Below are 15,635 nucleotides of genomic sequence, written 5' to 3' on the forward strand. Positions count from 1 at the left end.
AGAGGTGGGTTGATAATTTTTTTACTACCAGTTTGGGCGCGCTCCTATGCACGCACACGCCGCTTCTGCGCAGAAGCATCTGGGCGGGTGGGTGAAGCCTCCTGCCGCCGCTACTACTGGTTCTACCGGCCCCAATCAGGGCCGAAGCAGCAGCAACCCACCTCTGGTGTGTGTGTGTGTGTGTGTGTGTGTGTGTGTGTGTGTGTGTGTGTGTGTGTTTCCTTAAAATTGGAAACAAATGTTGATAATCCCTATATGGAAGAGGAGAAGGTACTATAACTCATGGAGGCTGAATGAAAACCATAGCTCTAAACATAATGTTCACTCAGTTTCATAATAAGCAGCTGTGATATACAGTATAAAGTCTTTAGATAACGATATTCATTTCTAGTTCCTAGTAAGATTACCTCAATAGATTACCTCAATAGAAATCATATCACACATTTTCAAGAGATGTAGTTACACATAAATATGTACATTTTCTTCTTTATGACTGTGATCTTAAATGAGTTGTGCTTATATTATAATTAAGTTGTCAGATGTGGATTACAGATATAGCATAAGAAACAAACTCTACTGAGTAATTTGATTTTTATCCAAACATCCAGAGTAGGTAGATTTTACTATTTTTGGTTATGTCATTTCCACATGTCTTACGCAAAGTCTGATTTGCTCTATTATTTGCCCAATACTTTTGAAATTGTGAAAGATTTCCAAATAAGACTGAATGTATATGAATGAAGTTTCTATCTGTAAAAGTCTGCAAAACTATGAATCTGGTAGTTTGCTTAAAATGTGAAATGAACAAAATGCTAGAACACCCTAAACCCTGTTTCAATTTCCTAATGAAAACATAATATTTTAACTAAATAGCTCTAAACTGATTTTTCATAAACTTACACTAAGTATGCCATCAGACACAATTAATGAAAGTTGCCCAATTGGGGAGATGGGAAGCATTTAAACTAACTAACTAACTAACTAACTAACTAACTAACTAACTAAATAAATAAATAAATAAATAAATAAATGCTCATTTATATTATTTTCAAGTAATGAGCCAGCATTTTGCTGCCTGATATGGGGTCTAATCCCATCTTTATCTCTCTCTGCATGTGACACTTTAGTAAATCAGTTCACTGTGGTGCATGACAGGTTTCGATACTTCTTGTTTTTTCAGACCAAAGTCACTTTTATACTTTTATAACAACAAACATTTCAATGTATGTTATTTCTTATAAAGGATGATTATTCCATACCTCACTGCCCATTAAATGTTCATTTGGTGAAAAAAGATCAAACCAATTTTCATTTTTGACTACTACAGGAACCTAAAAGTAATAATAAATTAAAATATTCTATTAACATATACATACATTGTTAATATTAGAATGAAAATCTATATATTTCATGGCTCAAAGTTATATATCAAAGTGTATCCCAAAAGACTTGTACACTGATTAAGAAAGTATGTTGAAAAATATATACTATGTTGGTAATAAATCAGGTATCCAGAATACTGTTAATATGAAATAGTCAGAAATGTATGAAGGGGTAATAATGCCTTCCATGGTAACGCATATACATATTCTGTTTTTCTCTGTATTCATATATTTGAGAAAAACTTGAAAACCCTTCAAAATATCTGAACAAAGATGATCATGGAACAACTATAAAAACTATTGGATGAATAGAAATTCCAAATTCTTGAAATCTGATTTTCACAATTCTGGAGCTCAATATGAGCTTTTAAATTATAAGAAATACATTTCACATTTCTCATAATCATTGATTTACAATAAAGGATACTCCCATTCTTTTTTGCATATTATCCTGCATTATCCAAGTTGCAAAATAAACTTAAAAAAAAAAAAGAAAACCAAAATTTTAAATAGATTAACCAGAAATTAGATGCATCTTACCTTATTGGTTAAAATCTCTTGAGGCCTTTTCCAAAAACCTACTTTCAGTGAAGAGGGAAGCTCGAGTTTTCCTTCTGGATCTTCAAAGACATGCTTTGTGCAACATTAATTGAAAGAAAAATTAGTTGATTTCTTATTTATTCATATCTAGACCACACTAACTGAATTTAGTGGTACTTTGATGTTATCTGTTCAGTTGAGTCTGACTGTTAATTTAATGAATTGATCTGAGTTAATCTAAGTTATTATATTTAAAGCAAATCCTAGCAGCTGTCTCCTAAATGCAGAATTGGTAAAATTTCTATGACTCTGAGTAATGTAAGTAATGTCACCAGAGGAAATAGTCCCAACATTTTGCATCTATTTCATTTTGGCTTATAGGTGGGAGTTTAAAATAAAATGTAAAAACTATTCTGTATATTGACTCTGTGGAAATATTTGTTTTCTAATTATGCCACAATTTTGGCATTTATTTGCTGAATTTTGATCTGATTGTTTTTTATAACTATGTCTAATATATCATAACAATTACAAGTACAAGTCTTAAATCCATGACAAGCAATGAAGATACTGATATACTATATGCATTAATACTACAGTATCCACTCTATCTACATATTGGACAGGTTGTTAGTAGACAAAACAGCTTCTTCACCATCTACCAGCTCTCTGACACCACTCTCATTTTTAATAACAGGATACACAGAACAATTATTTTAAGTTGTTCATGCATTTTTTTCTTCATATGTTATTATGAAACTCTTATTTTATATGTAACTAATTCTCAAAAACTCAAGAATATAAACTGTTTCATACAGTCTAAATATAGCAGTTTTTTTTAAAATGAATTATTAATATTACAGTAAAATGAGCAGAGTAATTGAAAAACACAGAGATACATTCTCCGTATGATCCAAATAAATTCAACATTTCACGACTTCAATAAACAAAGTTCTGAGAAGCCTTTTTTCGCTCCTTTTGGCTATGCATATGTTTCATATGGAAAAGAACCCAATCTGGAGTAGATTGGCTTTGTCGTGCATATGAAAAATCAAAGCAAATTTCCAGTTGGAATAGGAAAAAAGATGAAATTTGTTGCATGGTGTAAAATTCCTCACATCCTTTTCTGCTGCAGACCTGATAGTGGGGAGTGCAGAAGATCATTTCTGACTGTTCTGTCTCCATTGGAGATGCACTGGCTTTGTACATGATAATAAGAGAAATCTCAAATTTTTGGAAACTGGATTTTAATACTTACTGATTTTATTTTAATACAAAGCACAAACAACATTTTTTAATTATAGTCCAGAGATATTCTAAATAATGAGAAGACAATTTCAGAAACTATAAATCTTAAATTTATTGTAGAGGGTCTACATTTAGTCTTTTGTAATGCTGGTAGCTGTTTGGTTTTCCTCATATCTAAATCTTGCTGAAGAGTGTTTCTCACCATTATCATTTGACAACTCTCTATTGAAGGTGTGTCAGACTCAAGGCCCCAAGGGCCACATCTGGCTTGTGGGGAGCTTAAATCTGGCCCACAGGGCTAGCCTCTGGCAGCCAAAGCAGGGCATGGTGGACCACGTGAGGCCCCTGTACTGCATTTCTGCTGCCAGGATGCTACAGGAGGCCGTTGAGACTGAAAATGGGACATGTGGGGGCCTTGCATGATGGGGGGCTCACCCCGTTAGGGCTGGCAGGGTGCTGCAGGAGATGTCCGTCCCATCTCCTCTACCCCAACTGTTGAAGAAATCCAGTTTGACACCCCTGCTCTATTACATAGGACAAAGAAGCCATTGACAAAGAAATTTCAAGGTTGCAACTCCACCAGTCTAGCAAGCTTTACAGGGAGAAACCCAACTATAATGCTAAAAAAAAGCAACAGAGAATCCAAAGAGTGAGCTAAAGGAACATCCTGCTGTTCTTCACTCACTATTTCTTCATTTATAGGAACAAAAAGACAAAAAGCTGCCCCTGATCAAATTCCAAATTCTCTCCTCAAATCTTAGGAGCAGATTCAGGTCTATGTGTCAAAATTATGATGCATTTAAACTAGTGCAGAAATCAAAATACACAACCAATGAAATAATGGTCATATGCACAGGCAAAGGTCCATATCACATTGATAGAGTCGAATCATTGATGCCAACTGACATGTGGAAAACTTAAGAGTTACTGCAAGTCTTCTCCCCATCTCTTGCAATCATCAAACTGAAAAATAAAAGGCAGAAACATCATTCCCCAATGATACACTCTCCCCCCCCCAGAGTTATGATGGAACATAATATTTATGTAACTCAAAAACAGCTAGCTCAACTAGCCAGCAAACAGATCATTGGCAATTTAAGCACTTTGATTTCCACGCTGCACACAGTAATTAAAATATCAAAATAAACATAGTAACAATTTCCCCCCACAATTCTTCTCATGTATCACATATGAGATGCAAACTTTCCAGATTGGCATCCAACTAAATTTCACCTTCAATAGGTAAGAAAAATGCAATGCAATTTCTATATAGAGAGGAATTGGGAAAAAAAGATAAGTTTATAGGAAACATACTAGAATAGGGCTTCTTCCAGATTTATCTTTTTCCTTTCCACCTTTTCCAGCATCCCACTTTTCTACATTGATGTCTGCTTCACTCCATTCTGGCCAGATAGGAAATCTTCCTTTCTTTGACTCAGGTGAAGTACCTTGAGGATTTACAGTAGAAGGTGATCCCGAAAGAAACCAGGTGCTGAAATATAACATGAATATGAAAAGTTTGCTATATTCTCCTAATATGGTATTTTATTCTTACATGGCAAATATTTGTTTTCAATTTATGAAATGCTCCAAAGTACAAATAGTTACTAAGTACAATTAAAAACTAACCAAAAAAATGGGAATATTAATTTATACTTTACTTCAGCAATCTGCCATATTGGATGACAGACAAAAGAAAAGTGCTTCTTGAAATCATGCAGTTATAGAGATAGTCTTTGACTTACAACAGTTTATTTAGTGAACATTCAAAGTTACAATGGCACTGAAAAGAGGCGTTTATGACCTTTTTTCATTCTTACGGCCTTTGCAGCAGCCCCATGGTCAGGTGATCAATATTTAGCAACTATTTGGCAACTGTTTGGCAACTGACTCATGTTTATGATAAATGCAATGTCCCGGGGTCATGTGATCAGCTTTTACGACCTTTGGGCAAGCAAAATCAATGGGTAACTCAAATTCTCTTAACAACTGTGTTACTTACTTAACAATTGCAGTGTTTCACTTAACTGTGGCAAGAAAGATAATAAAATAGGGCAAAACTCACTTAACAAATGTTTCACTTAGCAACATAAATTTGGGGATGAATTGTGATCGTAAGTTGAGGACTGCCTGTATTGTGTTTTGTTATTAGACTGAGATTCCTGATATCTTTTAATTTATCCATGAAAAAGCCCCATCCCCAATTAATCAGTAAAGGCTGACTGCAAAGGAAGCAGTATTTGGTTACACAGACATTGGGGTAGAAAATTAAACTGATTGTGAAAACTTGTTCACTGCAAATGTGAAGCAAAAAAAAAATTGTGCTTCAATTTTATAAAAGCAGCAGACTAGTTGTATAAAAATTAAAAAATGCAGAGCAATCACTTATAATACATCAAATGAAGAAAATGAGAACAAGTGGAATGCAACATTAATATATATATATATATATATATATATATATATATATATATATATATATATATATATATATATATATAATGTATATATATGTTATATTTGTGCTGATAAATAAATTATATATATATATATATATATATATATATATATATATATATATATATATATTAGATTTTTACACAACATACATACATACATACATACATACATACATACATACATACATACATATATATATTCTGACTCCCCTTCATCGCTCGTTAACAGACGACAGTCAGACAGACTTAAAAGGAAATAACTTTATCAGACCTGGCTCATTCTGGCTGCGAGCCCAAAATAAACATAAATAAAGTCTTTGGCAAAAAGATTACGCAGCAGAATGCAAAAACAAAACTCTTACAGCACCAGGTTTTCAAGAAGCAAAATCACTTATCCAAGTGTCTCACAAACTCAAACAGGAACGGAACTGAATTCTCCATAAACGAACGATGAACCATGAACGAACGATGAACGTTGACTTCTGCAACCAGGGCATGGCACCATCAGTCCTTTTATCTCCAGAAGACCACACTAACGAGCCCCAGCTGCATTGTTATTCCTGCATCCCGACTCAACTCACAGCAAACTTCTGCTGAGTCACTATATATATATATATATATATATATATATATATATATATATATATATATATATATATATACATACATACATACATACATACATACATACATACATACATACATACATACATACATACATATATATATATATATATATATATATATATATATATACACATATATATATATATATATTTCTTTGTTGCATTTTAATTTTGTAGGGAAACATTGCTACTTTGTTCAAGACAAACATTACTATTTTGTCATAGGCAAAATACATATTGGATGAAACAACGGTGTTTCTATCTGATCAAATCCAGGCATCAAAATATATATTACAATTAGTATTTTTAAATAGCTTTAGCATGTATTTTAAGAATGAATAATTTAAACTTGTCTATAATATAAAAGGGTTAAGGTTTTGAATTTTGCATTTTTAAATCGGCCCAGTGAGAAACAAGGCCTTCAGCACTTAATATTAAAAGAAAGTAAATGGCTGTTTAGTGCCAATGGGAGCTTTTCTCCAAATGCAATAGTAGGTGCAAAAGATTTAATAGCCCATCTCCATCAGACTGCAATCCCAATCAGAATATCAATTTTGATTTTTAAAAAGGTCATGCTAAAACAAACCATATAACAAATAAATCAAATTTTATACTAATAACTTTCCTTTTAAGTTAGAAAAATCATAATTTATGTTTTAAATGAACTTCCCAATGTAAGATGGGTATATGAATGACATTGCATGACAAAATAATCCACGACATTTTCTAAACTGAAGCTTTATGCAATGCTTATACTCCCTCTATCTGTTAAAAAGTAATAAATGCTAAACAGGAGTTTAATTTATATGCCAACTGCAAAAGGTTACAAATGTGCTCTACACGAGGCTACCTTTGAAAAGTATCTGGATGCTTCAGCTGGTGCAGAATGCAGCCCTGGGGGCAATTTTGGGTGCTCAAAGAATGGAGCCCTTTTGCGCAAGCTGCATTGGGTGCCAGTTTGCTTCCAAGTCCAATTCAAGGTTTTGGTTATGACTTTTAAGAACCCTATATGGCAGGGGGGCAGGTTATCTATGGAACCATCTTAGCTCTATCACATTGCCCAGTCCCACCTGATTGGGCAGGGGAGATATGCTGAAGACCCCATCAGCCAAAGGATTCTGACTGGTGGGGGTTCAGTCAGTTTATTCAGCTTTTCCTGCTGTTACCCCAGCAGAGTTTGTTTTTTAATTTTTATTCACTTTTTATTTTAAAACTAGCTAATCTCCCGCCATTCTGAAACCTAAGATATAAAGCAATGTATGTCTAATTTTCTTTTTTTTTAATCCATTATTTTGAAATTTGTCTAGATGGTGGAAAAGGAACTCTATCATCCTATCCAGTAACTGAATCTCCTATAATGTTTTGATTATGTATAGACAAAGCTGACTGTGGTAACAGTGCAATTTATTATTGAATAAAATCTGAGGGGTTAAGGATGGCTGTGTATGTTTCTTTTTATTTCTTGGTGAGGCCTCTTCCTCTCTTAGAGCAGGCTTTGATGCTGAGGCAGTATGGCATGGAGCTGCTCAGAAATCTGTTTTTTTCTTGTATTTTAAGTAATGTCATGAAGATAGATATTTTTTGTCTTTTAAGTGAAAAGATGAGGCCTACTCCTTTCCCTAATTTTTGAAGTATGTTTTTACCCTTTTAAAAGATTTTGAACATTTTAAAGGTCATGGCGGTATCCAGAGAAGAATAAAATAGATAAAAGATTGAAAAGGATGATTTGAAAATGACAGTGGCTACAGAAGGCACCACAGAGCAGAATGTCAGCAGAGAAGTATAATCTTTATCATCTCTTGTACATTTTTTATTAGAATTCTGCCGAACAGCTTCCTAAATTCATTTAGCAAGCTAACCCCCTGTAGTTTTATATTTTGCAATTTTGCTATCTTTCACTTACAATAGGAAAGAATGACAACATTGTTCCAACTGCCAGATGCAGATCCAATTTTCACACCCATTTTAAACAAGTTGTGCATCACCTCCTAAGCAAACTTCTTTCATTCTGATCCATTAACACCATTAAAATCACCTTTCTCTGAATTTCACAGGCAACTAATTTATTTACTTCTCTTTTATTTCATGCTAATTCATGTTTCCACAATAATACTTTCTTATATGTTAGCTCTTATTTATTTATTTATTTATTTAGACAACTTATATAGGCACCTCTCTTATGTATAAAATCTGGGTGGCTAACATTTATCCATAGACAGAAAAATATAGTAACACCCTTCCAAGCAAAACAAAAACCAGAATTAAAATCATTGTTCACTAGCTGAGCATCATATAGTGAACTCTCAACAGAATCCACACCTATATTGGGCCCATCCATCATCCCAGTCCAGTGCTGGCAAGAAAGGCAGGGCTTCATAGTCTTCTGGAAGTCCAAGAGGAGTAGGGCCCTCATTTCAGGGGAGAGAGTCTGTTCTATATCTTGAGTTAATTTTTTGATTCACAGCAAATGAACCCTGAAGATGTTGGATCAAGAGCCAGTTTTATTTGGAGTGAAAACAACTCATCTTAGTCTGCTGTGGCCAGGTACTGAACTAATCCTTACCTTTTTTCAGATCAATACTTTAGGGCATACCAATAAAGAGAATATTTGTAGCTCAAAGCGGTATTCTGCCTGTTCGTCCCATTCTTTCATTTCCCAGACTAGGTAACATCATCACTAGTACCAATGATGTTACCCAGTTTGGGTAATAAAACATCTCCAACAAAACAAGCCAGCTCAGAGAGCACCAAGGATCCCTCATTTTAGGGTGTCTCTACAAACACTGCCTCTGTTTCCCCATTTCTATCTCCATGATAGATACTGCAGAAAATGGGCAGAAATGGCTGAGGAGTGGATAGATAGAAGTCTTCTGCCATCACAAGGAGCCAGTTTGGTCCTCTCAATTCTACCTACCTTACAGGGTTGTTGTTGTGGGAAAAGTAGGAAGCAGGTGTATTAGATATGGCTTGCAACTTTGAGTTATATACACGCACAAAAAAGGTGAGATACACATTTAATAATATATTTTTTCCCGTTCTGGCTTCATAAGTAAAATAATAAAAAGGGGAGCAGCAGCAGCAGAATTTACCCTAATGTCTATGCTGCACACCACTACCCCAAAGTAAGGAACTTTAAAGTTCCTTAAAGAACTTTAAAGAAGCCGCTATGTGTCATTTACCCTATCCCTTCAGTAAGAAACCTAAGGCAACATAGCATCGTTTGTTTATATAATATAATAAGGAGGAAGAGCCGAGGTGGCGCAGTGGTTAAATGCAGCACTGCAGGCTACTGCTAGATCAGCAGTTCAGCGGTTCAAATCTCACCGGCTCAGGGTTGACTCAGCCTTCCATCCTTCCGAGGTGGGTAAAATGAGGACCCAGATTGTTGGGGGCAATATGCTGAGTCTCTGTAAACCGCTTAGAGAGGGCTGAAAGCCCTATGAAGCGGTATATAAGTCTACTGCTATTGCTATTGCTATATCCCAATCGATGTAGAGTCCGGGCACTCTGACAACTTAAAACAATCTAAACTTAAGCCAAGGTTATATTCAGACATCTTTGTCGTTCTTATTATTCCGCACGATCGAGGGTAACTGACAACCCGATTCATTTCAAAGGGAGGAGCAAGGAATGGGGTGGCGGTGGCGGTCCACGATTCCCCCCCCCCCTCTAGGGTTGACACTGCCTCCTCTCGCCCGCGGAAAGCGGGGCGGAGAGGACGAAGAAGGGGAGAAAACCCCTCCAGCGAAAAGGGCAGGTCTTACTCTTTCGAGGGCAGACTTGACTGGGGAACGTTGTTGGCTTTCACCCCCTCCTTCTTTTTGCCGAACTTCGACATGGCTCGACGCTCGGCCAAGAACCTCTCCCCCGCTGCCTCGGCGTCTGCTTTGTTGCTAAGAGACGCCCACGGCCCTGTGCCTTACACCGGAAGAAAGATAAGAGACTTCCGGTAGGTAGAGCTACGCATTAGATTCTCTCTTTGCCTATCTCTGTCTCTCTGTCTCTCTCTCTCTCTCTCAAATTAACACAAACGAACAATTAAAATAATGCAATTTAACTTTGGGTATCTAACAACTGCCCCACCTCCTCTCTAAATTAACACAAACGAACAGTTAAAACAATCCAATTTAACTATGTATATCTTTGTCCATCTAACAACCCTCTCCCACTTCCTCTCTCATATACCAGCTCTTTCACTCTCTCTCTCTCTCTCTCTCTCTCTCTCTCACACACACACACACACACACACACACACACACACAGAGAGAGAGAGAGAGAGAGAGAGAGAGAGAGAGAGAGAGAGAGAGAGAGAGAGAGAGAGAGACTCCAGCAAACTCGACACTGCAACTTTGACCCAAGGAGCTGAAAAACATCACAAATTAGGCATTGGCAATGCAATTTTGGTGCGGATGCCAGTGTCGAAAAGAAATGACAAGAAAACCATCCTAACTGGACACATTCACAAAGTTAGCAGAGGTTCCCTCACCACTGTCAAACTATTTACTAAGGCTGCATTACTATTACTATTAGTATTGCCATCGTTCCTATCACCCATTTCCTCCCACTTATGACTGCAGGACTGTAACTGTGTTGCGTGTGTCATTATTTATATTGATATTGTTTCCTGATTGCTTATTTGTACCTTATGACTATCATTAAGTAGTGTACCTGGGGATTCTTGATGAATGTATCTTGTCTTTTTATGTACACAGCATATGCACAAAAGACAAATTCCTTGTGTGTCCAATCACACTTGGCCAATAAAGAATTCTATTCTATTCCATTCCATTCCATTCTATTCCTATTTATGTAGAACCCGATGGAACCTGAAGCCAAGTGCGTTCCTCTGCATTGCCGCCGCTTCCAAAGCGAAGCAGAGAGCTTTGAACCAAATAATGACAAAGATGGAATGATGTCATATTATTTCAAAAGGAATTGTGACACATTTCGCCTAATTTCTGTTCAATTTGCCAGCGTTTATGTCTTCAGCGATGGATGAAAATGCAGATGTATGTTTGTAAATAGAGTGCAATAAGGCTGGGGTGGTTGGGTTTTTTTTTACAGCCACCTGGTTGAATGAGGTTTAATCCCATAACAGTACTTTTCAGGAATGCATTTGTAGGATGCATTGTGCTGTTTTGAAGAGCTTTGCTTTGCAAAATAAAATGTGTATTTTTTAAAAAAAATTCCATGTCCAGTTACCCAATATATAATTATGATTATATTATGTTTTTATGGTCAATAACATGGATCATTAAATGGAATGAAAAAATATGTGTTGAGTGTTTTTGAGAGTAGGAGAAAGGGGACGTATGAAATAGATGGGAATGAAGGTGTCTTAATCTTATGACATTGATGAATATATGTAGGAAAATAAAAATGTAAGTTCCACTATAAATGAAAGAGCTAAAATGTGTATCAGAAAGTATGAATTGGTGTCATTTAGATTGTTTTAGATGTATATGAAAGTAGGAATTCAGAGATTGATATAGTTTCATGTTAAGCTCCAAGGAATTGATAATTGAAAAATATGAGATGAGAGCAACTGCAGGAAGACAGTTATAAATAGAAACATAGTTTCCCACAGATTGAACAAACCTGGGTGCCATGAAAATTTACTGTGGAATGTGGAAGTTATTTGGAACAGAATGAAATGAATTAAAGTACCACAGAAGTGTGTGGATTTATGTTACTAGGAAATACTTTGCGTAATAAAGAAGTTTAAAAATGTGTGGATGAAAAAAAATGCCTTATAGAAAATGATTGTAAGAAATGAAGAATTACAATGATATTATATGATAGAATATATCATATATTATCGTGGATATGATAATTATTGAAAATTTCCTTAGTAAAGATTTGTTTCAAATATATTGTTAACTTTGTCCCTGTGTATATATGAGAAAAAAATTAATACAATTTAAAATCAGAAGGTTCAGTTAGTGAAGTATACAATGACAGATTTGAATGGAGCCACAGCATTATTTGATAGTGTCAAATGTTGATCTTGGGGAAGAAAGGACATGGAATAAAAGCGGGGGGGGGGAGAAAAATTAGAACCCCTGGAAAAAATAAGAGCCCTATAGAAATTTTTTTAGAAAATAATTCCCAACAGATTGAGTAAAAACTAGTCATAAGGGAGACAATGTAGAAGCTATTTGGAATAAGTAAAAAACCACATAAATATCTGGATAGATATTGTATAGTATAGAAATGAGAAATATAAACAGTGGTATTAGATGAAATGATAAAGTGAAAGAGGCTACCCCTGAGAAGAAATGGAGGAAGAGAAGGAGGAAGAGCTCTGCACAAAGTTAAGAAAGATTGGACCACCAACTTTTGAGAACCCTATGTTGGTATTCTGTATTTAAGATCCGGTACTCAACAGAGCTGGATTTGCGTTTATTTGTAAGCTCATAAGTGTAAAAAGCATCCTCTTTGTGGGTGGGTCTAACTTTAACCGCATTTATTTATTTTTAACGTGTTTTTAATAGACAAATAATAAGGTAACCATTATTTCACTCCCTAAATGATTGTTCCACCCACTCTCTCAGTGCAGTCCCTTATGTACGTCACAAAGCTTGGTATGATCCTTGAATTGACATTGTGCATTCCTGCAGAAGCTGATCTGGAAATCTCTTACTTTTCCATAGGATCCTATCCCTTTAATCTGAAACAAATGTCAAAAGCAGCATTGAATGTGTAACCTATGGTGAATGTTCCCTGAAATAACCCTGTTTACTATGAAGTTAATTTACTCTGAAAAGATGTGTCACTATTAAAACACATAAGAATGTTGCAGCATCCTATTAAATTTAAGAAACATGGAAAGATATGGCCCATAGAGTCAGACACTAATGAATGGATCACTTCATCATTAAATTTAGGATTGTATCCACAGTATGTAAAACACATTATTTGGCTTCTGAATAGTCATGACCGTAAGTAGTTATTCAGAAACTGAACCCTAATGTGTGATTTGATGCCTAGGAAAGATTCAGCATGCAGTAGGAAATATAATTTAGAAAAACTAGCTACAGTAGAGACAATTCAACTATTCCTATTGTATTTTTTTTCTATTCACACATCTATGTAATTTAGAGAAAAAAACTTGTTAATAGCATGTCACTTATATGTCATATAAATTTTTGAGCATCTCCAACTATAACTTTGGTACAATCTATATAAACATTTGTAACTCAAACTAAACTCAATGGGCCTTTCTTCTGAGTAGATTAGTGTAGATGTGTGCAGTTAAAACATAATTGAGTCAGATGAACAAAGGAAAAAACGGGTTAAATTTGTTTTGTATCTATGTGAAGACCAGAAAGCAAATTCTTTACAGAAAAACAGCTATTCCTACATGGAGAATTAATCCAGATGATGCACAAATCCCTGACATATGTACACGTGTATAATTTTGGGGTTTTTACATCTTGTCAGCGAGTAGAAATTCTGAAAAACTGCCACATGAAGTACCAAGTGATAAATTTAAAAAAATGTGGTTGTATGATTTGTTAAGTTTCTATCCTGCTCTTTACCCAAAAATTCAACATGTCTTACATGGGAATCTCCATTTATTTCATCCTCCCTACTAACAATTTGTTTTGTTAATATAAAGTGACTGAAATGAAGATATGCAGTGAATTCTGTTGAGGATAAATTTAAACAGCCTCACCACTCGAGTTTCTTATTACTCTATTGCTATACATTGCTTACATCTTAGCGATAGCTTTTGCAGGGTTATTTTAAGAATGTTGCTTAGGAATTAATTCCTTCAAGTTTAATCATTGCTCTCAAACCAGTGTCATAAGATTATCTAGACTTGAACTAGACTTTCTGTTGCTGGATTATTTTCTTCACTTTTTCCAGGAGTGTTTTATGTAAATGAAATATTAGTACCCTTTTTAAAAATGTGATATATGCCCCTTATAAATACTGAGATATTAATAAAGAACACAGGGGCATCTTTTTTAAATGTCAGTTTACCATAATTCTATAGTTAAGTTATTTAATACAAAAATGTTCCACTCATCAGTTTCTCTAAACCAGATGCCTATCATGTGTATTGTACTCGTTCTCACGACCTGACAATAAAATATATCCGTAAGGGAAGAGATGGAAGAAGACTGATTTAAAGTCACATACTACCCCACCACAGAATAGTCAAATTTGCAGAGGAACAATTTTAGTGTTTCACAAATTATTTGTCTCTACAAAAAGTATATTTTTATCTTTTAAAATCTGTATTTTTTATTCCCTTTTCAATTCCTCACCTAAGACAGGAAATATGATTTACAGGATGAAATAGACTAAATGAGGATTTACAATGGCCTAAAAAGTAATGTAGCTGTGATAATTTAAACTAGTATAAATAATGAATCTTTCGGCATATTAGATTAAAACATTCGTTATAGCTCAAATTTCTATGGACTAAATTATATATACATCCCTCAGATGCACAAAAGCTTTGAAGTATTTTTTATAATATTTTGTTAAAGCTATAGAAGTTTTTTTAAATAAAATCTATAAAAATAAATTCTTATACTGTTCTCTTAAAGGTGTCACAAATATTTGTCACTTTGTTGGCACAGACTAACACAGCTATCCGCCTAGAAAGCTCTACTACTTATCTTATTCTGTTAGTTATAAGAAGTTGCACAGAATGTAGACCTGTTAAGATCTCTGGCTTTTAAGCTTATGCTAAACTGTGCAACTATTTTTCACATTAAGAGATTTGCCTATCAGCATAGGTCATTAGGGCAATCTTTTATCATGCTTGTCTGAAAACACCATGGTTTTCTCATGAGAACGTATTTATTTTGGGAAATTTATATTGCCGCCTAATTGCTCATAGTGACTCAAGGCGGCTTACAGGAAATAAAAACACAATATAAAAGAAATAAAAATAATACCCCACCCCCCATTCCTGCGACAACACTCATACCAGCCATTTGATGGATTCTCCAGGGCCGCTGGCAGAATGTCTTCAGGGCTTCCGAAAGAGTGTTAGAGTGGGGGCCAGTTTATTTTCTGGATGTTCCAAAGGGAGGGAGTCACCATGGAGAAGGCCGTTCTTCTGAGTCCCGCCAGATATACCTCCTTAGATGACAGGACCTTCTTTGCTGTTGTGGTCTGCCAGCGGTCAGCAGAGCTGGCAGTAGATTTGGATAGTGATGAGGTTGCGGAGGAACATAGGCCAGAACTGGAGTCTGATGAGGGCTCTGTGTCGGAGGCAGAGAAGGGGCCAGAGCCATATGCCAGTTATTGGCTGCCTTCAGAGTCAGACATCAGTGAGGCAGATGAACAGCTGGAGCCTGTTCCCAGTGTGCACATGTGCAGAGTTGCCAGATGAAGGGAACAGCTAAAGAACAGGGGTA

The 15,635-nt window shown here is 35.4% G+C and overlaps 1 protein-coding gene across 2 annotated transcripts in view; it reads right to left on the bottom strand.

Moving 5' to 3' along the window:
- Positions 1-10,152, bottom strand: part of ADGB (androglobin) — a 177,463-nt gene extending 167,311 nt beyond the window's left edge. For both annotated transcript variants that reach the window (XM_087718320.1, XM_087718319.1), the window contains exons 1-4: positions 10,020-10,152; positions 4,485-4,662; positions 1,923-2,015; positions 1,260-1,331 (exon numbers count right to left, since the gene is read on the bottom strand). In XM_087718320.1, the coding sequence (XP_087574446.1) occupies positions 1,260-1,331; positions 1,923-2,015; positions 4,485-4,662; positions 10,020-10,093 (417 nt within the window). In that variant the 5' untranslated portion in view covers positions 10,094-10,152. The remainder of the gene's footprint in view (positions 1-1,259; positions 1,332-1,922; positions 2,016-4,484; positions 4,663-10,019) is intronic.
- Positions 10,153-15,635: the final 5,483 nt, after the last annotated feature.

The sequence above is a fragment of the Thamnophis sirtalis genome, unplaced genomic scaffold, assembly GCF_051295495.1.
Source record: "Thamnophis sirtalis isolate CommonGarterSnake01/CBP01778 unplaced genomic scaffold, rThaSir2_p1.2 scaffold_6, whole genome shotgun sequence".
Classification (NCBI taxonomy): Eukaryota; Metazoa; Chordata; class Lepidosauria; order Squamata; family Natricidae; genus Thamnophis; species Thamnophis sirtalis.